Below are 25,840 nucleotides of genomic sequence, written 5' to 3' on the forward strand. Positions count from 1 at the left end.
GAAAAATGTTACGGAAGTGCCTAGGCATGAGAGGCAAGCACAGACACATGAGCACATAATTCTCTCTGGACAGCATAATCCCCAAGCCTACAAAAGGCAACGGGGACATTCTGAGCATCTGCCTCCTTAACACTCAACACCACAAGGAGTTGATCAGTTGCTCAGGAAAATGCAGGTACTACCAAGACACCCCAGACTCTTTCTGTGCTGTCTACTCAGGCAGAAGAGGTCACTAGGAGGTACAGGGCTGAGACTTCTGAGTGCCCTGGGCCCTCTCAAGAGGGAAGGTAGGAAATAGTGTATTCCTTCCCATGTGGGGGCTCTTATAACGCCATCATTACTTTCCCCCTTCACAGACAAGGAAACCAAAGCTCAGAGAGGTTAAATGGCTTTCTCCAAACCTCAACAGTGGGGGCAGGCCTAAGATTCAGGGACCCTCCAAGTGCTCTTGGGTCCTCCAGAGAATGAGGTTTGCACGCTGAGCTTGTCTGAAGCAGATTTGGAGCAAGTGGTGCAATTTCAGGGCTAATTCTCACAGTTGCCAACTTCCACGAGCATTAACTAATGACAGGTGTGCCTCTCTACCATTTACACTGCAAGGAAAGAGCCCCCAGCACAGATATTCCCACTCACTCCAGGTTTCCTGGTCTACGGGAGAACGGGGCCTGGGCTGACACTTCTGAGAGTTCCACACCTAACAACCTGGGTCTATTCCAAAAGGAAATCTGGAGATGTGATCATCCCTCTTATTGCACACCTTGGTTGTCTTCAGAGCCCTTTCCTGCGCATGATCTCATTTGACCACCTGGACAATCTGAGAGAGAAATTTAACTGGTTCTTTGAAGATTCTTGGGTTTCCAGAGTCAACCTATTCAAATAAAATACCCCAGGAAGGGCCAGTACCTTGTTTATTGGCTCACACCTTGGCAGCAGTTAACAGCTGGCTGAGAATCAGGCCCTGAGGAGTGGGAAACAGGATTGGGAGGAGGGGGAGAGGGTCAAGAGGAGGAAGCAGCACAAGAAGGGAGGGGGCCCCTCCCAACAGCCCACTCACAGCTTGGCAGAAAGAGGTTCCAGGAGAGCCATTACCTGAGCCCCTCCCCCAACCCACCAGAGAGACCAACTCTCCCCACAAGGCCAAAGGTGGAAAAGACTAGAAGAAAAAGAGAAGTGACAGGAGAGATGGGAAGAAAAGACGGAACAAACCAACCATCAGAAGCTCTTCGATCTTAATTCATTTTATTCTACAAAATGCTACTCAATTAAAAGTGGAAAAGCTAACCAAAAAAAAAAATCGCAAAGGAAAAAAACGTTTTAATATGTTCTTTCTTCCATAGCAGCGAGCTTTTTCTAACAAGCTTTCTTTAGTGCAAATACTGTAGGCTTGTATTACCGTAAAATAATGAAACAACAAAAAACACCACCAGAGATGCTTCAGAGCAGAGCGACTCCTCAATTTTCAAACCTGTACAAAGATTTTTGAACTCACGGTCCTGCCTGGAGAGGCGTATTTAGAAGCCTTTCCAATGCAACCATTTCACCAATACTTGAAAAAAAGAAGGAGGGTGCTCAGAAAGGTAATTCAATTCCCCATAGAGCGAGAGGAATCTTGTACAACTTGTTTGCCTCCGGATCTTATAGCAGACTTGATGCCACATCATTGACATATCTCAAATACAGAAGCACGAAGCTTATGATTTTCCACTATATACCAAAATGCTATATATACATGTCCCACTGGAGGAAAGACACCCTGACACCTATTCTTTGTACAAAAGTGAATATTTTCTTCCTCGACATCAAGTAATCACAAACTAAAATAAATGGAATAAACTTTTAATCACACAGAGAAAATAGTTTTTGAGGAACAGTGTAGGATCTTTCGTTGTGTTCTCTTACAATGTAGACTTCTTGGTGACCACTGTCCCCAGAGGAATGACAATCCATCTTTAAAAACAACCATTTCATACAGTTTATACAGCACAAGTCACAAATCATTTTAGAAACAAAAAAGCATCATTAGCCTAAATTAAAAAAATATAATAAAGAAGAAAGAGAGGGAGAGAGGAACTGGATATTTTAATGCTATCTGTTTCTATTCGGTCTTGGTACAACACAAAGATGTAAACATTTAAAATAAATAATAAAATAAATGTCAATTTCTTCTCCCCCTCGCCTTCCCATACCCCACTCAAAATTTGACCCAGCCCCTCCTGAACATGTGAGCACTGGAAAATTAAAACCCTTTATTGACGGATGGCTAAAACACTAGAAGCATGAGAAGATATCAAATGAGTAGTGCGATGACTGGGCTTCCTTTTTAAAAGCAGCAGGAGGACGTGGACACACCTGGAAATGTACACACCCACACACACCCACACACACACACCACACACACCCCAACCTGTCAATAAATAGTGAGATGCTAGCTTTTCAGATGAATGCCAAGAAGACTCAACAAGCAGAAAGTAGTAAGACCCCTCATGTTTTTAAAAGAAAGTTACACACACCATATCCTATTGGTCCACAAATTCTATAAGGACTGTGGTTACCCCTCCAACCATCTGAGGAGCGCAAAGGAGCACATCACAAGGTGGAGGGGAAAGAAGTTCCGAGGTGAGAGGAAATTGTAGGGGATGAGTTTTTGAAACAAACTTCGGAGTGAAGGCAATGTTGCCACAGATCTTTGAAGAAAGACATCTCACCTCCAGGTGTGTTTGTTTGCCCATTATTCAGGGACCTTTCATAAGGAATGCCCTCAACCCTTAGTCTCATCCTAAAGAGGGTAGACATATATAAAAGTGCCTGGCACATAGTAGGTGCTTATTCTTTTCCTTCTTAAAGGGGCCACGCAGATGTCTGACCAGGAAAGGAAATCAACCTGAAAGTTAAAGGGTGAGATTGCATGGGGCACTGTTGGTCCATCAAGAAAAGGGGAGAAAAGTCCCAATGCTTATAGAGTTCCACCCACCCTGAAGCTTGGAGCCTAGTGGTAGCAGAGAGAAGACTCCTTTCCCCAAAGCCTGAGAAAGGGAAGCAGCAGCCTCTGATGGCTCTTGGTTTTGAGACACTCGTGTGACTGGCCACCGTAGACACACCTGGCCTTTCACACAGGCAGAACAATGCTTTCTTTCTGAAGACCTCCCTAGTGAATTCTCTGCTTTGAGTTGGCTCCGGCAATTTCCCAAGCTTCACATGGGATCTCCTCTCTTTCCTGTGTCAGCAGCTGTCCCTATCCACCGGGCCAGGAAGAGGACTGTGCCCAGAGAGGCCAGCCAGGTGGCCAAGAGGACTGTGTGTTTCACACTAGCCTGTCAAGGAGTGCCTGCCCTATGCTGTCCCAGAGCTGCCTGCAGCCCAACTGGAGTCCACGCCAGCTGCCTAACGGCTGGGGACACAGGGGAAGGACAGCAGCTCCCAGCCCAAGCACAGAGGCACCCCCACTGCAGCTGCTTCCTTAGCTGGAGCCACGGAGGAGGAAGCAGCGAGCCTGGTGTCCGGCGATTCCGGAGCAAGGGTGTGCGTGTGCCTGAGCTTGGAGAACAAGCCAGAAGGAAGTAACTGAGGATATGCACGTGATTTAGGTGTGGATATTCAGCCTTCCCCAAACCATCTCAGGCTCTGGGGAAGCCAAACCACCTTGGAAAACAAAGCCAGAGGGTCCTGAATGGGGACGTAGCTTGGAGACCTCCAAAGCCCTGGGGAGGGGCTGGGGTTTTGCCTTCTGCCGGTCCCAAAGCCAACACAGCTTGAAACCTGAACTAAAGCCAAACTCTGTGTCAGGAATGTCCAGTCTGGCCTAAGTCACAGATTGTGACCTGTCTTGGAATCAGCGCTGTGCAAAGTGGGGCATAAAGGGATTTTTAGAAATAAAACACCAGAAAGCAGCTTCATTTAAGAAATATATATATATATAGATGCACAAAGAAGCAAATCGCTCCCAATTGGCCACAAATACCTCTTGAGATGATTAAACCTTTCAGCGCTGAGCACACCCGTTTTCTCTGCCCATCTCCTGCCACTCCTGGCTGACTTCTGCTTCTTTGATTAATCTGAAGCCAGAAACCCAACTACCCAGTCTTATTAGGTATGCCCCTCCCAGAACCTCTGGGAAACCAGGAAGAATGTGGGAAATAACACTTTTTAAGTATTTCTGGACAAAATCCTTTCTTTTTTTATCTCCTCTCTCTGCGTGGCCCATCCTTCCCCATGTCACTCCCAGTCATAGCGGGCTGCGTATTTAAGCACCCGCCGTCCCATTCCATGTGTCTGGTGCATGGTAAGCGGAGGATGGACATTAATAAGGACCAGCACTGGAGGCCTGGGTCTGTGCAGGGAACAGGTGAGCGAATGCATCACCACTCTCCCCGAGTCTGACTTTGCAACTTAAGCCCCACTGGGTTTGATTTAAATAACATCTATATAGTTTTAAGTTATCATACAATGATCTCTAGAGCTGAACCACAACAGCAGGGTCTCCCTCAGAGCACTAGCCCAACAGGGACCAGTTCTGGAAGGTCAGCAGGAGCTATGCCCTAGGGAGAAAAAGGCTCAGAGCAGTGGGAGGCAGGAACCACGCTGAGCTATGCTGAGCTCTCGAGGGAGGCCGGGAGGACCCCTTCCCCACCCTACTCCCACCCAGTGGGGAGGGGGCAACTCTCCTGCAGTGGGAAGCAACACATCTTATCTCCGACTTCAGCAGCCCCCAGGAATGGCGCATAAGCCGAAAGCCATGGCAACAGCTCTGGGCCAGCTGTTCACAGCTGGCTGACTGGACCCGAGGAGCACAATGGGATGAGGGAGTGCAGTACAAAAGAGAAAGCACTTGATCCATCAGGCAGCAGATGCCCACAGAGGGTAGAAAAGGCCCAGGCAGCCAGGGCAGGGCAAGCCAGGAGCCAGGGCTGTTGTGAGGCGGATCTCACTCCACTTGCCTTCCTCCTCGCTCCTCTGCCTCTCCATCCACAGCAAAGGCTCCTCTGAGGCTTGGGAAGGGGCCCCCGGGCAGCAATCTGGGGAGGGTCCAGGCCCACGCTCATTAAATCTCCATGGGTGGCATCACCCTGAGAGCCAGGGTGGGGGAGGGCGGAGCCAGCAGGGACTTGGAGTGATGCATGGTTCCTGGAGAGGGACGCCTCCCTGGTCTGGAGAGAAGGATCCAGGGGCAGAATGGCGAGGCAGTAATCACAGGAGACGTCCTGCTCAAGACACAGGGTGAAAGGAAGCTGCCTAGGACACCCATGTGGCTTGTTGCCACTATTTCTGGCCTGGTAATTAGGCATTTGGCAAACCCAACCCACGCCCCGGCTGTCTCACTCACACCCCATCTTCTGGCCAAGCCGCTCCTCCAAGAGCCGTCTCTGAGGATGGGGAGGAAGGGTCCTCTGAGCCTCCCAGTGATGGTGGCATCTCCTTGTGAGCTCAGGGAGCCCTGCTGGTGGTTCTGAAGATGGTGGTGGACCGGGGAGTGTCAGGGGAGGGAAGGTTCTGTATTGCACATTGACTGTCCCCTTCCGGACAAGTCAGCCCCAGTAGAAGAGTCACCTGCTGCGCCATCTCCAGAAATGAAGAGTTTTAATATGCAGACCACCCAGATGAAATGTCATGGCAAATTTGATAAAAACCAAGAAGCAGTGAAATTGACACTAGGGGAAGGAAGGGGCAAATAGAGGGAAGGTGAAACCAAAAGGCACTGAGCATGCTTGGTGGGGTGGGGAAGGACACCATCACTCCAGAGACATAGCGTAACAAACGGACAGGAACGGTCCACACCAGCTTTAGGCTCTTCAGAAGCCAGAGAGACGCCTGAGTCCACCAAACCAAGTCCTCCAAGCTTTTCAAGAAACAGGATTTGCTTTGCAAGATGAACGAGGGAAGAGGTCCCATGACTTCCAAGAGATATCCAAGTCCTCCGATGCCTCCCCACCAAATCCCACCTGGGTCTCCCCAGAGCCAGGAAGCTCTCTGGCAGGGTCCCCCTCTTGCCCTCATGGTCCTGGAGCACTTGAAGGTGCTGGTCCCTGGGAAGGAGGCAGTGACGAGGACCCACTGGGAGCTGGGTTACAGAGCCAGCAGAGTGGGGGAGTTCAAGGAGTCTGATGACTGGTCCCCACTGCTACTGCTTCTTCGGTGAGCCTTGGAACAGGACTCAGAGGGCGACGCGGGCGACTCCTGCTCCAGGACGCTGGGGTAGGTGAAGACGAGGTTTGAGGTGCCCGGAGTGATGGCAGGCGTGGAGGTCACCACGATGGGGGTGTGCAGGGGCTCCTCCCCGTAGAAGCCCCCAGCGATGCTGATGGGCTTGATGACGGAGCGCTGGGCCTTGTCCAGCCCTGCTGATGAGGATGAGGGGCTGTCCTCCTCCAGGGGCTCCTGTTTCACCACCACGGCACCTACTCCGCCAACCCCACTGCGCGGGGGCTGCAGCCCAGAGGCCGGGGGCGATCGACGCTCCTCGGGGCTGATCTTGCACACAGGCCCATGGGCCACCAACATGAACTCCAGCTTCTCCTTCTCCTTCTGCAGCTCGGCAATCTCTTTCTGCAGGCCTGACTTCTCCTCCTCCAGCTCCTCTGTCTCCTATGGGGGGAAGAGAGGTGAGTAAGGGACAGCAACCTGCCAGGGACCTGCTAGGGAAAGGGCAGGGGGGCAGTTCAAATCCAGGCAAGAAAGGGAAAACCAGCAATGTCCTCAGGCCCAACGATGGAAGCAGCCAGCTCACACACCCGGCCAGAGCCCACCGGTTCTGAGTCATCTGGAGACTCAAAAGTCCTTTTATTTCTAAAGCTCAAGATGGAGAGAGGAGGAAAGCCGGCTTGGAGCAGACATGAAATAAAAATCGTAGCCACCATGTTAGAGTGCGGACTTTGTGCCAGGCACCATGTTAAGCATTTCACAGGCAGGATCTCATTTGATCCTCTAGCAGTTTCTTGAAGCAGGTATTATCATTAACTCTTTTGCAGATGAGGAAATAGGTTCAGAGAGGTTTAGTAACTTGCCCAAAGTCACAGAGCAAGCAGGTGGGGTAGCCCAGATTTGACCCCAGTGTATCTGACTCCAGAATCCATATGCTACTATGCTTGACTGACTTGATGCCAGGATCCCCACCAGGCACCCTTGAAGGGGTGAGTAACAGTGAGATTTAGAGGCAGGTAGCACACATGAAGCCTGCCTGTGGATGCATACATGCTAAATTCTAAGCTGCACGACCGTGGAGACTGTCTGCACGCACAAGCCTGGGACCGTGCCTGGCTGGTAGGAAGTGCTCCGTCCGTCCTGGTTGGATCATCCCAGCCCCTCTTCCCTTTTCTGCTCTAGTGTCTGAAGCACATGTTTCAGGACTCACAGAACCCTGGGAGAACATTCAGTGCATCTGTACTTAACAGATGAGGAACCTGGCAGCCTGAGCAGGCATGTGAGGATGGCAGGGTCCCGCTGCAAGGACCTCAGCCCCCACCTTTCACACAAAGCCAGAGAAGCAGTGAATGCACGTGGAGGGAGTAGATATGGAAGATGAAAGGTGTGTGTCACCAGCCTCCTCGCAACTTTTTCCCTAACACAGATTCCTGTTCAAGAATGAGATGATACAGGCCGGAGCTTCACTAAGCAGAGTACAGCATATTCCGGAGTGAAAAAAAGTTTCCATCTGTCTCAAGGGTCTGATGAACGTCATGAGCTTATGAGAGGTTTCCTGTGGAGGATGTGGCTCAGGGGCCTGGGTGGCTGGGCTGGGGGTGGGGAGGCGGGGGAGAAGGGTGTGAGGCTTCTGGAGGAGGGAGGGAGGAAAGCAGAGGGGCCTCGGAGGGCGGGGCTCTTCTGGGGCTGGTGGTAAGGAAGCACCCTGGGCAGACCCAGAGGGCCTGGCTCCTTGAAAGGTCAGCGGTGGGGCCGGCTTTCCTGGGGAGTCTCCCCGAGGAAAGCTTGTCACTAATGGAGCCACCTCTCTGGCATCAGAGAACTCCCACTCATCCTGCCCGTCTCTAACTAACGTCTCCATGGCACATCCCTACAGGCATCACGGAATTCACACAGTGCACATTCAATACCCAAGAGCGAGGGCTCCAGGATGGACAAAGGGAAGCCGACACAGGTGCAGGGCACCTGGGAGGATTAAATAAAGCGATGGGATGTGCAAGGTAATTTGTGCTTTCTAAAGCCACATCCTGCCTGGCCACTATAGGGATCACTGGCAGAGTCTCCCTCATCTCACTTTGAAAACATTCCACCCAGGACAGTCAGTCCTGGCTTCAGGCTTCCTCCACATGGCATATGGCCCATCCTGGAAGGCTGGCTCTGGAGGGATTTATGTGACATCAGTCAGGTCAAGCTTTTGAGAGGGAAGGGCAGGGTCATGGGCCTCCAGAAATGGGCAATCAGGCAGCAGGGGAGAGGGACTCACAAGGGCAGAATGAGGTACCAAGGTCACAGCTTCAGGCTCAGCAGAGGTGAGGAACCCTCTGTCCTTAAAGGATATGAGAAAATCCCAAGACAGTACCACTCAGCTGGCACATGGCCCACCCCAAGAGACCCAGAGAGCATCAGGACGCCTGCAGAGGTGCGGGAGCCTAGACAGCAGGTCTTCCCTCCGCAGACCAGCTTGTTTAAGCTAGGCTGGCCCAGTACTGCTGGTGGCAGGCACAGGAGTGGCTGGAACCTTGGAAGTAGCCCCGGAGGGGACACATCTGGGCCTGCCCTGGCTCCTGCAGCCCGGTGATGTCCATACTCTCTGCCACCCCTCACCCAGGAGCCCCAGCAGGTCTGACAGCAGGGAACGCTCAGACCCTGAGTGAGAAACAGTGCTGGCCCTGAAGAGGCTGTCCAGGTCTCTCTCTCTGGGCACAGGCTGGGGCCAAAGGCCACTTGCTCCCTCTCTTCTTTTCCTTACTCAGGGCAATGCTAAGCCATGTGCCCAAAGGAAGGAATGTTTCTGTCTCCACTGACTCATCTTAGGCCACTAGTGGGCAAGGAGAGAGGTGGGAGGGCCAGGAGCCCTGGGACTCTGCTCCAGCCCACCCAGGAGTGCTCCCACCCCACACACAGCTCCTCACCGCCTGCAGCTTCTCTGTCAGCTCCCGGCGGCGATTCCGGCACTTGGCTGCAGCCAGCTTGTTCCTCTCCCTCCGGATTCGACGCTTCTCTTCCTCTTCAGGGGACAGCTAAAGGCCAAGGTCAAGGATCACAATTAGGTTCAGGTAAATGGTTCACCAGCTTTTTGGGTTTTTTAACTGCATGTTAAGTAGGGCAAGAAGCCCTTGTGGGTCTGTGGAGGGAGGCAGGAAGACAAGAGGAGTGTGGCCAGGCTCAGAGGTCCCAGAACACGCAGCTCACTGCTGTCTGGCTTCCTGGGAGGGCACTCAGAGCTGAACCCACCCTGGAAGGTGATGTCTTGTGTTCGACGGGAGAAGAGGGCAGTGATGGGTCAGGGACTCACCAGCCCAAGTGTGATGGCAGCATTTGTCATGTCAGCCCTGATTCAGCGCCAAGGTCAGAGAAGAGGAGCTGGGACTGCTTCCCCCAAAGTCCTCTTGTGTCAGCCAGGCCTGGCCCCACCCATTTAAGCAGCTTCTTCCAAACCCTGGCTAATTACTCCTCCCCATCACTCTGCCTGCTCTGCAAGCCTCACGATCCCCATTTGGTTAAGTAGCTGGGCCCAGAGTAAGAACCACCCGGGGGGAATGTTCTGCAGCCAGAGGGAGGTCCAAGTATGCCACCCCACTGCCGGCCTCCTCTGCCAGCCCTCAAGTGCCAGCTGCTCACGGTTGAACCTGAGGACTCACCAGTGTGCCTGGTAAAGCCTGAGGCAAGAGAGGATGGGAAAGAGGAGGAGGAGCCCTCAGACATGTTAAATCTTGCTGCCCACACATCCATTCACTCAACAACAGAGCACTTCTATGCACCAGGCAGGTTGGAGGGGTTTGAGATTTATCAGTGAACCAAACAAACAGAATCCCCATGAGCTTACAATCCAGCTCCTTACACTGAGGCTGGTGAGGGGCCTGTGATTCATGCCCCAGGGCAAGAGTGCTGCTCCAGCAAGCAGGGCGGATGCTGTATCTACGTGGAGCCCTCCAGAGCTGGGACCCCAGTGCTCTTCGCAGGCAGAGGAGACACAAGGAGATGGCTGTGGACCAAGGCAGAAAACCACTCAAGAGCAAAGACCTTCCCATTCCGTTATCAGACATTAACAGCACATCTACTTTGTACCAAGTGCTGGGCTGGGGGCTTAGAAGATTCCAAGGAGAATAAGATCTGGGTCCTGCCTTCAAAGGATACATGGGAAAAAAGCCAAAGCCATTCTTTAGAGGAGATGACAGAAGCTGCCCCATCGAGGGAAGCTGCCTTGACTGCGGGCCACCCCATGACGGTGGGAGCCACTCCCCTGGCTGGGCCCAGGTCACAGTCCCCAGGACGCTCCCTGCCGCCCTGTTGCTGTGACGTCTTGAACAGCAAAGCAAGGCAGAGCATCGGAGAAGACAATCTCATCCCTGTGAACACTGAGGTGACCCCATGGCCCCAAGGTGCCAGAACCCACATCTAACGCTCCAAACACTGGCAGGAAAAACGTGTCAGTCGACTGCTCAGACCTGAAGTCTCTCTAAGGCATCAGGCCATCTGAGCACACAGAAGCTCATCACATCTTTTAGACTTTCAAATCCTCCTCCAACAATCAAGGCACGTAGCCCAGAGGGAGGCAGGAAGCCCCGCAGGCTGGGGAGACCTCCAGGGTCTCTTGGTATCTCAGATCTCTGCCTCCCAGGCTTTGGCTGAGCCGTGCTCCTGCTCATTTGCGTCTGCCTTGGGGACCTCCTTCACTCCAAGGACACCCTGATCATGCTCCATCACCTCCTCTACAGCGCCCCCCTCACTGGGATGAAGAGCAGGGCCCAGCTTCCCCTTTCCACGGGCTCCTCTCTCACTGTGTCCGTTGCCCCCTGCAGCGGCCTCCAGGTGGGGCGCACGGAGCCTGTCCAGCCGTTAACATCCCTGTGAGTCTTCAGGTTGCTTCCAAAGACCTGATCTTAGGCTCCCAAATTTGAATCCTGGCTCCACTTCCCTTCTAAGCCCCATCCTCAGTCCCAGCCTCTGAAGTCGGCGGTCTCCCGGGGAGGGCCAAAGGCTCCACACCCTCTCTTCTGACAGACACCAGGCAGACAGGGAGCAACACTCAGATACAGTGGCTGTGCAGCCTTGGACAAATGACCGAACTCCTGAGCCTCAGATTCTCCATGTGTAAAATGGATTAATAAGACCTGCTTGGCCCTCCACAAAGTTTCTGTGATGATCAGCTGAGATGCAGTAGGAGAGCCCTCTCTAAACTAGAAAGTGCTAGAAAGAAGAAGATCCAATTCAGAGGTCTCCTCTCTGATGGTTTTTCTGAGTCCTGAGAGTCCAAGTGGACTGGAAACCCAGAGTCCACAGACTCAGGAACCTGCTCTGTGTGGGGATCAGCTGCCCAGCTGAGGTCACGAGGCCACTTGGCCAAGGTCCTGAATACTTGCTGCTCTTAAACCTGTCAACCCGAACTCACCAGAGTTACCAGGAGGGCCTGATGGCCTCGCTGCAGTCCTGGGTTCAGGCTCCCCTTGAGGCCCAGCCAGCCCCTCTCATCCCCCACTGATGAGGGGCAGAAAAGACAGAGAGCTGGTCGTGGTCCACCTTGGCCTCCCCTTCCCCCTTGGCAGCTTCTGGACAACTTTTGCCCTCCTGATCAGCCTAGAAGTCTCTCCCCTATCTGGTGAGGTGTGGGGCAACTTGAAGGAGCTGTCAGCATAGGAAGTGTTCAGGGGCAGTGACATCAACATGGTTACAGCTTGAGTGTGTCAGCACCACCACGTACTCACCCACAAGCCACACACCCTCCCCTCCTTGCCTCCTCAGTCACTGACACTGGCCTCAGAGGGAGCCTCCTCCGGCAGGAGGACGACAGTGAGGCACCAGGCTGGCTCCTGGTAACAGGCTCCTCCCCCTGGGGGAGGTCCCGAAGGCGGAAGTAAGCTTCAGAGAAAAGACCCGAGGCCTAGGAACCCAAAGAGCCCAGGTTCTAGGACGCTACCGCCCAGCTTCCTCCACGCTACCGGATGATCATCTGAACTTCTAACGTCAGTGGGATAAAATGCTCCTGGTTCTCTCCCTCCCTCTCAAAAAAAGGAAGGAAATTCTCCAGACGGATTGTCTTAGGGCACACCTAGGTGTTGTGATGGGAAAACCACAGGGCTGAAGGTCAGTGAGGCAGATTCCAGTCCTGGCTCTGCTACTAACTCACTGTGTGACTCTGGACAGGGCCCTCTCCTTTCTGGGCCTCAGTTTCCTCATCTGTAAAATGGGTGCAGAGGGAAAACTAGAAAAGCTGGTCTCCAACGTCTCTTCCAGATATAAACTTCTAAATTTGGTGTAAGTTAGGCCCAGAAAAGGAGGAAGAGTGTCCAGCACATCTTGCTTTGTTGTCCTGCTAGCCCAGAAGAGCCCCTCACGAGCCTGGCTCTTGCTCGGGGGTCACTCACATACAGGGAGAATCCAGCCCATCAGTGACTATAAAGTTAGGCACCTTGGACTCCCCGAAGGAAGCATATTTATAAAGGACATTATGGTCACTGCTCCTGCGATCGTTACAACTGCAGTCGTGGACAGCAACAGTGAGGGGAACTACTGGCCCCCTGCCACAGCAGCAGAAGCTCCATGGCAGCCGTGAGCTGTAACCTGTGAGTGTCTGTTACCTACACTTCCCCATGTCACCCTGCACTGGGGCCTGCTGCTAACAGAACAAACCAGCACATAGCAGATACAAGGCCCAGCTTTGTCCTCAGAGGAACAGGGCTCCTGTGAAAGCTTCTGGTTCCTTGCAGCAGCAGTCCTTGTAACTCTAAGTATCCTGGGGACTACTGGCACTGGACCCCTGACTATCCACTGGGACCATGTTTGCAAGGTCCTTGTATTGGAACATTGTGGGCCAAGGGATGCCAGAGTGGAGGTGGACAGTGGTTGAAATGGGGAGGTTCCAATGCTGTAACTGGAGCAGTTCTCCAGGTAACATTTCATCTGAAAAAGGAATTCCATTACTAAAGTATTTTCCCTTCCCTTGGCATGGAATTGTAGAAAAAGCACGGCACAGGAAGTCCAGAGAACCGTGTTCTAGTCCAGACTTCCCCACTCACTTGCCAAATGGCCCCGGGCAGGCGTGTCTGGGCCTTGGCTGTGTCATCTGTGAAGGGGGACAGATGGGGCTCTTTGAAGGCTCATTCCCTCCTTTCTGGAATTATGCATGATTCCAGTTTCTTTCTCTGGAACCAGGGGGCCCATCGCTGCCCTGGCCTACTGTTGATATAGACAATGGGCCTTTTGAATATTGGGTAGATGCTGCTTAAAGAACAGAGGCCCCGCCACTTTCTGGCATCCTGCCCCACCAGGCTGACTCCTTCTCAAAGCTGAGCCCCTTGAGGGAAAGAAGACTGATGCCTGACCTCCCACCCTCACCCCCCAGTCAGCTAAGCAGCTGAGCAGACTCCTCAGACCCCAGAGTCACTGCACTTGTGGAACGTGCATTTCAGGCACTTGAAATGGGCTCCTGCTTTGACTTGGAGGCCTGGGACACTGAGAAGGAATGGCAAGGACCGCGGGCTTTACCGGCCTTGAGCATGACCCTCTAGGTCTGCTGGGTGTCTTGTCTGTACCAGATACCGCATGAGAGTTAAGGGTTAATCCAAAAGAGCTCCCAGCCAGGGTTCACTGGCTGCTCGTCACATAGCCCCTCTGCCAAGGGTCAGAGGACACCACCATAGGCAGGTCCTGACAGTCCTTCACACTGACACCTTATCACTTACAACATGCTTTCCCACACGCGATCTCATTCAAGCAGCAGCAAGTCCTGGCTGGCAGGGACCATTATCCCCATTTTGCAGTTGAAGAAACTGAGACTCAGATTCTAAGGGACATGGGCAAGATGACTGAGCGAGGCCTGATCCTCAGGTCTCCAGCTCTGCCTCCAATGATGAGGGTCACATGCTCCTGGTCCCCAGCTCCCTGTTCTCCCAAGGGCTCCCAGAACATTAACCCTGATCCCCACCAGGGTACATAAAAATGCTGTGTTCCAGGCCTTGAAAGCCACAAACGTGGTTCCTTCGCGCTAGTCTGAGCTATACCTGTTCATCTCTCCTCCTGCGGCCCACGGTGGTGCCAATGGTCTTGATCACGCCTGGTCTCGGGAGGGCCATGTGCCCGGGGACAGAAGCCAGGCCCGGAAGGGGGCTGTAGGGGTGCGAGCGAGGGTACGGGTTGGACATGGAGGTGATCACCGTGGGCTGCACCATCCACTGCAGGTCCTGGCTGGTCGTGATGGCGTTGATAGTGGGGATGAAGGCGCTGCCTGAGCCAGGCATATCTACCCGGAATTTCTGAAACGAGGAGAAAAATGTGATTGAGCCAATCAATACTGAGCAGAACAGGATAAGCAGAGCCAGGAGGCAAAAACCAGCAGAGAGTAGGGCCAGTGCTTGGGGGGCAAGGTCAGGACACCAGGTGAGCTTCTCTGGACAAGTCCAGGCAAGTCTTGCACATCCGAGACTCAGGGGAATCTTAACTGTTTCTGGGGCCTCAGATGGGATGCATCTCCTGACTGGTGTCCGGGGAACTCCATCCCCAGGTGGCTCAGGAGGATGCAGTCATATCCCAGTGACTTCTAGGACAGATGTGGTCCCTAGCAGCTCACACTCAGCAGGCCCTCTCTGCAGCCCTGCAGGCCAGCTATGCCCACATCTGCAGGAGGGCACCCACCTGAGCTCTCCCGAGCCCCTGAGCCATTTGTCAATTATCCCCCAGGTACCAGCTCAGGACACCTTGAGATTTGCACACCAATAGCTTTGGAGCAACAAAGACCACCAGGAAGCTTACTGTGCCCGCTTTTGTTACATTCCAAACAGGCTCAAGATGGGGCTGTGACCCCATTAGGGTGACATCAGGTCCATGAAAAAGTGTCCTCCAACCCATGAGACTGAAAAGTGGTAGCGTTTGTGGCTAGACTCCCCTTGCTGTCCTTGTCCCTCCTCCTTGCCCTTCACCTCTATCTTGCTTGGGACGGACACACTGCGTCTGTCTCTCTCCCTCTCTACGTAACTGTCTATCCAGGTTCACAGATGCGTCTGTGGGAAACTTCGGTGCTGCTAGCTCAGAGTTTTCTCCTTGTCTCTTAATTTATGCCCAGACCACTCTGCAGAGCTCTCTGGAACATGCTGCAGGAAGTATTCTATTTAAAATATAGGATGATGACAGAGTACAAAAGCTAAAATGGGCCATGCTCCTCAGCAGTTGAGCTTGACCTTTCTTCAGGGCAGCTACTAGAAAGTGAGAGGAGGAGGGAGATGGCAAGGACCCCCACTTCCAGCTTTTCAGGGGAAAGCTCCCCTAACGGAAGCCTCCTCCGCAGATGACGATTCCTGTTTCCACAAAAACGTTCTGCAAGTCCTTTATCCCCCAACCTGGCGGGTGAAGTGATGACAACCATCGTAACTCACGCTTACTGAGCACTTACTAATGACAGGCACCATGCTGGTGCTTAACCCGGATGATCTCACCAGTCCTCCCTCTGAGGTAAGAACCACCATTATCTCCATTTTTGAGACAGAAATTTAGGCTTAGAGAGATTAAGTAACTTACCCGAGGCCACGTGGCTAATAAGCATTGGGGTCAGCATTCAAACTCAGTTCAGCCTGACAAGGAGGCCGGAGCTCTTAAGCACAGTGCTATACAAGCCTCTGTAGCCCTGCTTCTCTCTTCTTCAAAATCCAGCCCCAAGTGCTGGTATCCACACCCACTTCCCCAGACAGAGCATCAGCTCATCCCTGCCGAGGGTCCCTAACATACCTTGCCTCTCACCCAGTAGACCCCAGTGGTCTGTTTGGCTCCAAACGAAATTCTGCTATAATCAGCATGGACGCTATAGCATCCCCTCTATTCTGGCTCAGTCAGACCAACCAGGATTAGAAGCATTAGCAGCAATGGCAGCTGCCACCACCACTGTCTTTACCCCAGTAACAACAGCTGGGTTCCTTTGTGTAATGTGAAGCTGAGAGTACCTCACTGTAGCTGACGGAGCTGGGGCCCCTTCTCGCTCACTCCCCTGCCAGCTGTCTGCCCGCAGTCTGGGTGGTGGAATGCGGCTACCTCACCTCCCAGACTGCCCGGGGCCCCAGGCCAAGGGCACCCAGTGAAGAGAACCACCCAGCGCAGCGGATCCTGGGATCCCGTAAGGAACACAGCCCAGTGCAGCAGATCCTGGGATCCCGTAAGTAACGCGGCCCAGCGCAGTGGATTCTGGGATTCTGTGAGAGGAGCTGCCCAGGGCAATGGATTCTGAGTTGCACCTCTGAAGGCAAAGACAACTGGGGTTTTTATCAAGAGCTGACTGAAAAGAAGCAAGTGTCGGGGCTGGCCCCGTGGCCGAGTGGTTAAGTTCACGCGCTCCGCTGCAGGCGGCCCAGTGTTTCGTCGGTTCGAATCCTGGGCGCGGACATGGCACTGCTCGTCAGACCACGCTGAGGCAGCGTCCCACATGCCACAACTAGAGGAACCCACAACGAAGAATACACAACTATGTACCGGGGGGCTTTGGGGAGAAAAAGGAAAAAATAAAATCTTTAAAAAAAAAAAAAAAGAAGCAAGTGTGTACAGGTGTGCGTGTGTGAAGGCGAGAAGGGTGCAGTGAAGAAGGAAAGATCCAAGAGGGAAATGATCTTCAAGGAAAACAAAGGGACATCCAGGGATGGGCTGCGAGAAAGCAGAGTACTGAGAACATGTGGGTGCGGCCAGGGCGTGCAGAAGCACTAAGGCCCAGACAGCTGTTCCTCTCGGGCTGCTGGATGGCAGGGGCGGGATGGGGGGTGCCTGGCTTTGAGGCCTGGCTCAGCCACTAAGTGCTTTGCCTTTGGCAAATGGCTGAAGACTCAGTTTACCTGTCTGTAAAGGGGAATAATAATACCAAACCCACTGCATTGTCTTGAGGATTAAATACGTACTTACTTGGAATCACAAGCTATACAAGCACACTCATGGTTCTCAACCCTGGCTGTACATCAGAATATTCTAGGAGCTTTTTAAAAACACCAATGTTGGAGCCAGCCTTACCATTAGAGTTCTAAAATAACTGGTTTGGGGTGAGGTTCTGATACGGTATTTTTAAAAAATGCCTGAGGAGACTCTAATGTGCAGCCAGGGTTGAGAAACACTGCTCCAAACAAATGGAAGGTGGCGTCCTTATCATCACCACCATCATCACGCATCATTATTGTGTCTGCGCGCGCTGCACAGGGTGGTTCCAGGGAGAAGTGCCAGCTTCCCACTGCTGGGAAGCACCCAACATTTTTATTCCATTTCTCTCCCCAAGTCAGGTTCTGGGTTTGAAGAGCATGGGAGGCATTCAACATGATGGTTTAATGTGACCCTCCACCTCTGTGGGGGAACTGTCAGCTTTCCTTTCAGGAAAGCACCCAAGAAATTCACTCCTCATTCCAACAAACAAAAGGGCACCTGTTTCAGGCTAGGGGAAGCCAGCAAAAAACCTGAAGCAAAGTCTGGAGACTAAGGTTCCTTAGGAACAAGTGGACGACTCTCAGCCCCTCTCTGGGGGCCCTCCAGTCCACTCGCTCTGTGATGGCAGGTCCACAGAATGTGCTCCCCGGCCACCAGCCAGATTCCTTGCAGCAATGGCTTGGTCTAGACAAAACAAGACAGCAATAAAAACAAGGCAGTAGGTAATGACTGCCTCTAAATGCATGTACAACTTGTTTCAGAGGGAGGTAAAGCCATCTGGATAACACGCTGGCTCTAAACTGCAAGGAAAACAATGTCCCATCCCCAGAGGGGACTGGGGCTCTGATAAAGGAGGTTTCTGTCTCCCAGAGGAGCCTCTCTGAGACACACACACAAGTTTACGTGAGATCTGGCACATGTCTTGTCTCAACTCAGAAGGTATTATTCAGAAAGCGACACTGGGTAGGAGAGAAGAAGTGAGGTTAGGAGTTTGCGGTCCCAGAAGTTAGCCTGGCATTCTCCCAGGCCAACAGACCCAAGAACTAGTCCAATGTCATGTTGGGCATAAATCATGATTCTCTACGAACGGATTAGCGCTGAATAGAAACCAAGAGAGGGTTTCCCAGCTGCGGGTGAGGGCAGTCGGATCCCTACTTTGGCCCCAGGGTGTGCTGGGAGTGGGGGGATAGGGGAGGGGAGCCGGGACCTCACTTGACTCCCCTGGGGCTCTCCAGTACCCTTGGAAGCTCCTCCTCTAGGGACAGGATCGAAGATGCTAGATGGCTGTGTGGCATTCCAGCCTGGCAGAGCCTCCAAATGCCTCATTTAACTGTTGACTTCTGGGTGGGCAAGAATGCCTATAAAAGGACAAACCGGCCCCCACCGACCGCCTAGAGCAGAGTTGGGCAAACTTTTGCTGTAAAAGGCCAGATAGTAAATATTTTAGGCTTTGTGGGCCATACGGTCTCTGTCTCAACTACTCAACTCTGCCATTGTAGCGTGAAAGCAGTCACAGACAATATATAAATAAATAGGCGTGCCTGTGTTCCATTAAACCTTATTTACAAAAATACTTAGGCCATAGTTTGGCAACCCCTGTCCTAGAGGATCTTTCTCATCTCCTATGCTCAGACTGGGGGAAAAAGAATAAAGAGCGAAAACGAGAAAGCAAAAATTCAGAACTGTTCCTCTAACTCAGGGGGCCAAAGAATGGACTCTCACCCATTAACTTCAATCTCCAGACCCGGAAACCAAAGTTCGAGCCCTTACAAGCCTTGTGGTGGGTCACTGGGCATCAGAAGTTCCTTTATCCTGCAGCACTCTGTATTTAAGGGTGCCATTGGGCTGTTCAGTAAGTGTGTGTGTGTTCTCCTCCCACTGCCTGTAAGAAAGACAGCTCAGAACACAAGGCCCTAGGGCCACTCAGCTTCATCAGGCCAGAGAGGGCCCTGCAGGCCCAGCAGTTGCTGATTTGGGAAAACGACCTCTCTGAACTCTGCAGCAGGGCCTTGGATTCAGAAATGAGGCTCACAACCATGGCCTTTTACAGAAGGGTCTAGGAAATAGAAGGAAGGGTCTAGGGTTCCCATTTCCTGCAGACATGGATGGGACACGACTTATCCCAGGGACTCCTGAACTGCGCAGAAATGGCATTTGAGATGGAAGTTAGGGTTTGCATTCTTGGCCCATCCCCCTGGCCAGGCATTTCTCCATCAGACTGATTCTCGACTGGGCCAACAAACGCTCAAGCCATGAACCCCATGAACACCCGTGACCTGCCTCAGCAGGCAGGTAGGTACACTTGTGCATGTCTGGGAGGAGACTCGGTTCTTCCTCTTAAGAACTACGTTTTTTAGATTCCCTGCAGGGGAAAAGGAAAATCCCAATGTTGCAGGAGACTGGCTCAGGGGAAGAGAAGGTAAGGGGAAATGCCACCTCATACGCCCCAGAATACCCCTGCTGAGGTCCAGTTTGACTCAAATGCTCTAGATTTTTACTGAATGAACTTGGGATATTCTCCAAAGCCTTCTATATGGATTTCAACCAGTCCTCACAGATTCTGCATTGGACATCACTTTCACCTTCCACCTTTCGTTCCTATCTGAGGAAAGCCACTTATGTCACAATGGAAATGGTTGCTAACAACTCATGATTTCTCCAAATTTTACAGTACACAAACACTATCTCTGGTGACCGGCCTGTCACCTTCTTCTCTTTCCCAGGTTCACTTGAAAGAAACACGCTATCCTCTGTCACCTAACTGCCAGGGTGAACAACAGCAGGGAAGAAAAGCAAAAGCAAGGTCAGGAAGGAAGTGGCCGATGTGGAGTTATCCCCAAGTTCTTTCCTCCCAGGACCCTTTTAGCCAGAAACCCACTCCAAAGCACTGGGGAACTCACTCCACCTTTCTGTGGACCCCTTGTGTACCCCCACCAGTCCCCGGACAGCTCTGCACTCGACGGGAAGGGCATACCTTCTCACTTTCCCAACACCACAGCACAGTGACTACGGCCATGGCACGGCTGACACGGCGCTGGGCGGGGGAACTCTTACATCTTCCGTCTCTGACCCAGTGAGTCAAAGAGGGATAGAGTTACCAAGTGGGGCTCGGAACAGATAGATTCGCCTCAATCTGGGCAGCTGCCGTCATTCTGAAATGTTGTGGCCACCAAAACATACCACATACAACATGCATGAGACATAGCCACAAAATAATGATGCTACTTTCTTTTCTTACTTTCAACAAATAGAACAGAAAGTTAGCTTCCTGAATTCTCAGGAATTCGGTATCTTTATTCCTGTTTAACAGAGGAAGAAAATCTAAGGTATTGATGGCAAAGGTGCCTGCTTTGCTGTGCCCTGTCTTGGCAGCTGCTCTCCCAAGCAGACTCCTGGGACTGAGACCAACAGGACTTGGGGTCACGATCTGCTTTGGACCCAGCCGGACCACCCAGACCTTCTATGTCAGACTTGGTTCTTTATGTGTCTGATCTTTTGATAATTTCCAAATATCAAATTCACCTTCAAAGGACAAAGATTTATTAGGGGAGGATTTCAAAAGAATTTGCTGAAGGCAAATCCAAAAGAGGGGTGTTGTAAAACCTTTTGAGTCTGACTAATAGCCACAGCATCCAAATAAGTATTTAGTCTCCTCAAGAGACAATTATGAAGGGGACAACAGTGATTTGGACGTATGAGTTCTGGTGGGTTTGGATTAAAATAGAAAAGAAAAATGAGGCTCCTAACTTGACACTCACCTTCAAAAATAAGGCGGGTAGAAATAAAGAAATGGAAATGCACTCAGGGTTTTGGTCAGGAAAATTCAACTGCCACTCAGACAATACATGATGGCTTTTTCACCCCATTCACCATGATGAAAAAGTGAGGCTGTGTTCCACCATCAAGAATCAATGGAACAGTCAAATTCCTGGGATAACCTTCTGTTTGATCGTAATCTACATCTTTAAGATCAAGGCAAAAGAAAAAAGCACCAGAGCCTTAATATACACCTCCCACCTTCCCATAATTTCTGAAGACCGCCTCCCAACACACACCCAATTCCCAGTGTCCTAAAGAAACACATCAAGAAAACAAGTCTTGAGAATATGAAGGCATTGTGCTGGCAGCCTAATGAACAGACAGACACCAGAAGAGGGAAAGAAAAAAAGCACTCCTTTTTCAACCAGGTTTTATTCAGAACAAAACAAAATTTTAAAAGAAACTACATTTCGTAGTCAAGCAGTTCCTAGTTAACCACTGTTAAATATGTGGCATTCATTTGTCCTGAATTAAAAAGGAAAAATCCTAAGAATTCGGAAAACTCACCAAATTAACAGTCCCTGGGGCTGGAAAAATACATTTCCCGGCTAGTTCTTCTAAGAACGTCCCGTAGGGGGCACTAGAGAGATATGATTGGGGCTGACTTGGGAATCACAGTCATTTCTGGTAAAAGTTCTTTGATGTGAGGAATGTCCCAGCCTGGTACAGTTGGCAAAAGTTCACTCCGGGGAATTTTGTGTGTGCGTGTGTGTGTGTGTCTTGGGAAAGGGTGGTTGCCGAAGAGAAGGGCTAGTCTGGTATTCCTTTATTCTAAAAAGGAACTGTCTCCCTTGATTTATTTTCACAAGTTATCTGAGGAACAAATGGCAGCCTTGGAAAAGTTCTGGGTCTTGTTTTTGTTTTGTTTTTTCATTAAAAGGGGGCCCAGCTGATGAAAACAAGTTATGAAATGACCTATGTTTGTGTAACTGGCTGGATTGCGTAATGCTCAGGGCCTGAAACCGTAATAGTCCAGCAGCCAGGCAGGGCATCTATCTGGGAGGTGTTTTCCTAGGAAAGTTAGGAGAGAGAGAAAACGACAACAACAACAAGAAAAAGCCAGGAGGGGGAGGTGTATGTAACTATTACTGACAAAACAGAATCACCAAAGACCAACCTTTGAGATTAAAACTATAACTGGAACAGGAAATATTTCTCATGCTTCAAGTTCCTGCCGTATACAAAAACAGAGGTTTTCACAAAGAGTTATCTGCCTGCCCCCCCCCAAGTCACTGGAACTCATGGCCATGTGTGAAGATCAAGCTTTATGAAGCGAGAGAGGGGAGGAAAGTTCTGGGTTGAGTAAAACTAGCAACAAACTTATCAGGAACATTGGACCCCACAAACAAAGAGATCAGGAAAAAATCATATCCACTTGCCCAAGGAAAAACCAGCGAGCACTCGTCCACTGATTGGCCCATTGAGACGCCACAAAGGAGGAGGGCCCATCACTAACTGCCGGAAAAGTAGCCCCATAAAGGAAGCTGAGAGAAATAAAGTGATTACGGGTTTTATCGCATATGTAATAAAGTTACCTTGAGCCCGAGATCGGGTGGAGTCCCAGCACAGACTTTTGAGGTAACAAAAGCCTCTCAGGTCAGTCCTTAGGACCACACAACAGCTTTGCTCAAAGTTGGAGAGATGATGGAAAAAACCACCCCCTCCCCCAGGACTGGACAACTTGTCTAAAGTGGCGTGACTTTGCCAGTCCCTCTGGCTTGGAAGCTGCTGGGCCGAACGGGCAGGCATATATTCGAGAACCCCGTGCACTAGTTATTACTAATTGCAAAATCCTCATGTGTTACAGCATGCTAGGAATTAGCCAACAGCTGCTTTTTGCTTCGGTAATGAGGCCCCATTACACTCTGCTGGATGGAGTTCTCTTCCTTCTTCCTAGCACTGGTTTCCTGTCTGATTTTCTTCCAAAACAGGGAATTGCCTCCGCTCACATCCTGGGCTCAAAGCCCTAGTGACACAGATTATTGAATCGGGGCACTGATGTCCGGTCTGACTTCCCATCCAGGCCCCAGGGTCTGAGCAAAGACAGGCGGCGAGACTGCAATATTTCAATGATGACCGACACAGAAATGGCAACGAAAGGAAAAGACAAGAAATCAAACGATCCCTTTCTGATTCCAGGAGGAAGAGAGGGACATTTTGGGGTTTGTTGAATAGGAAAGTGAGGGAATGGGTATAAATGACTCCAATCCTTTGCCTAATGGTATTTGGATTCAATACAAACCACCAACGGGGCTGGAAAGCAAACAAAACCAAACACTTTTAGGACAAGATTTGAAACTCATCACCTTAGAGCTCATTATTAGGGGTGCACTGACTGCACCCGCAATGCACAGACTAGGCTCTCTAGAGTGGGTGCTTATGGGGACCAGGGGAGGTAGAGGGAAGACCCGGAGAAGCCATTTGGGGGACTCACCAGGTATGGGGAATCACTTTGGAACAAGGTGTCCCTCTTCAGATCCCGGAGAACTGTGTTTCCATTTTATTCTCCAGCAGAGTCCAGTCCTCCCTGGAAGCCCACCCCAGGCCCTCCTGGCTGGCTGGCTTCTAGACGCCAAGGCACCGCCTTACCAGAGCAGCTCCTGCTGCAGCCAACTTGGCCAGACACTCCGCAGATGGGACTGAGGAGGGCTTCAGGTTGTAGTGGCCCTGTGTGCTAAGCCGGCTCCCTCACAGACCTGGCGGGGCCCCGCTGCAGTAGGCAAGCACCCCAGCAGCACCTTTCTGGTATTTATAGACACACGGATCGCATGCACAACCCCTCCAGAGCAAACCAGTTCCACGGCTTTAGAAACAAGTTGTTTTTCTGCTTCCAGAACCACCCAGGAGCCCAAGCGAGATCTCTTCCCCCGACTTCTCTCTGCAGGCGTGCTTGCTCCAGATACCCTGGACCCTCAAGGCGCCCCTTTTGGTGTGAGTGCAGGCTCCTGCTCCGACCCTAACAGGAGACGTATGGGCGCGGGGCACCTAGGCGCCGCCCCAGCCAATCAAGGCTGACCTCCTCCTTCCTGACCTTCGCACCTGATTCCCAGAGCGGCAACCCTCGCCCTCACACTAGATTACTTGAAGGAGTCCAACAATGTTTCCTAGTCCCCAGCCTCTTTCAGAAATTAACTAAGACTGACGGAGAATACGAGAAGAGAGACGGCTTTCCTGCAGGAATAGGGTCCCTGGATGTCGGGAGCGGCCAGTGGATGCAAAGATTTTTTTGTCCACCACGGAGAGAGGGGTGGGGGGGGGGGGATTCCTGAGAGAGGCGGTAACAGGCTCCCGGGAACGGGGCCTCTAATTCCAGGAGCTTGTCTGGACGAGATGTAGTGTGAAGGAAAGGGTTTGTTGGCTCGTCAAGCCCACTGCCCGCTCCAGTTAAAAAAAAAAGTGGTGGCGTGGGATAGGAGGGGTGGGCAACACAAGACGAAAATCCAGAACTTCACAACGGTGGCCCGTGGGTATTTTCTCGCCAAGCCAAGAAAGGAGAAAAAAAGCAAAAGAAGCAGTGGCGGCGAGAGGAGGGCGGGGGTCCGCCCGCGCCGCCAGGTGCACTCGGGGCCCGCACCTACCTGCTGGCCGCCGCCGCCGCTGGAGTAGGACTCGGCGTGCGCAGGAGAACCGCTGCTGCCCCGGGATGAGGTGTCAAAGTTCCCGGGATAATCCTGGTACATGATCCGCGGTGGGGGCCCGAGAGGAAACAGGGTGTTTTTCTTCCCCCGCCCTCGCCGCGGCCGCGCACCGGCTGCTGCGCGCTCGCTCCCTGCCGGCCGTGCCTCCGGCTCTAGTCGTCGCTCCTGGACTTCTCCCCCTCGGCGGCGAGCGCGGACCGGGAGGCGACGACACCCCGGGAACAGTGCCCCCCGAGTGCCTCGCACTGCACTTCTTTCCTGCTCTACGAGCGCCGCGGGACCGGTTGTCCACCCAGTCCCTCCCTCTAAAAAGTCGGCGCGTCCCTCAGTCCCTCCCCTGCGCGCGCCCTCCCGCCCCCGCGCGCCGCCGGAGCCCAGCCGGGACCTCCGGCTCAATCAAAAACTGGAAATTAAAAAAGAATAGGAGCCTGGCAAGTCGCGTCTGCCAGATCTGGGGGGCCCTCGATTTCAGACAGGGCAGAAAACGCGAAAAGAAAGGCTGCCCGCTGAGAGAAACTTCTATTTCCTCCTTTTAGAAAAGGAGCTGAGAATAAACTTCCTGTGGCCGACTCGCCGCCGGAGTTTCGGAGCGGCTCGGACACTTGTCTAGGGGAAGAAGGCAGCCTGCACTCGTCCCGCGGCCCGCGGGGGTCACGCTGAGCCGGCGCTGAGAGGGACGTGGCCCCGCTCCCCGTGCCGTGGCTCCGGCGCCCGGACCTGCACCCCTTCGCCGGCGCCCGCTCCCGGACGGGCCCGCCTCGCCCGTCCGCGCCTCTCTCTCCCTCTCTCTGTCCCCGCCGAGCGCCGCTCGCTTGCTCGCTGCTTCGCTCCGAGCCCCTGCGCTCAGCCCGAGATGAGTCACTACAATGGCACGAGTTCAACTCACACTCTTTATTCTCCAGCCCCCACCATGTGGATTCACTCACGTCAACTCCAGACTCCACCTTGCGGGGAGGAGCGCGGGGGGGAGGGGGGCCGGGGAGAGGAGGAGGTGGAGGAGGAGGAAGAGGCGCGGGAGGAGGCGGGCGCAGAGCTCCCCTCCCTGCCCCGGCTCCCGGTCGTGCTGACGCCAGCCGCACACCCCGTGCGAGGAAGGAAGGCGGTGGCGGGGGTGGGAGCGGACCGCCAGCGCGTTTTGGGGGAGCCGAGGCAGCCCTGGGCCCTTCCTCGCCCTCGCCCACCCCCCGGGCCCAGCGCCCTTGGTTTGTTCCATTGGCGCACGTTGCCAAAGATGGTCATTTGCGTTAGAGGATGCGAGTGCGGGTTCCCTTGCTTTCGGGTGACGTGGAGGGAGAGGGATTCCCTCGCCTGCTCCCGAGCGCGCCGCGGCCTCCCCTACCCACCTCCACCGCCCCGGGAAGGGGCGC

At 52.6% G+C, this 25,840-nt stretch overlaps 1 protein-coding gene across 2 annotated transcripts; it reads right to left on the reverse strand.

Moving 5' to 3' along the window:
- Positions 1-1,820: 1,820 nt before the first annotated feature.
- Positions 1,821-25,338, reverse strand: FOSL2 (FOS like 2, AP-1 transcription factor subunit). 2 transcript variants are annotated; one of them, XM_014850406.3, is made up of 4 exons: positions 24,414-25,338; positions 14,136-14,387; positions 9,048-9,155; positions 1,821-6,579 (listed from the first exon to the last, which is right to left on the reverse strand). In XM_014850406.3, exons 1-4 carry the CDS (start codon positions 24,513-24,515, stop codon positions 6,061-6,063), a joined length of 981 nt encoding a protein of 326 aa, XP_014705892.1. In that variant the 5' UTR covers positions 24,516-25,338; the 3' UTR covers positions 1,821-6,060. The 2 variants fall into 2 exon arrangements, with proteins under 2 accessions (XP_014705892.1, XP_014705894.1); XM_014850408.3 differs by lacking the exon at positions 24,414-25,338 and adding an exon at positions 23,270-23,793.
- Positions 25,339-25,840: the final 502 nt, after the last annotated feature.

The sequence above is a fragment of the Equus asinus genome, chromosome 6 (genome assembly GCF_041296235.1).
Source record: "Equus asinus isolate D_3611 breed Donkey chromosome 6, EquAss-T2T_v2, whole genome shotgun sequence".
Classification (NCBI taxonomy): Eukaryota; Metazoa; Chordata; class Mammalia; order Perissodactyla; family Equidae; genus Equus; species Equus asinus.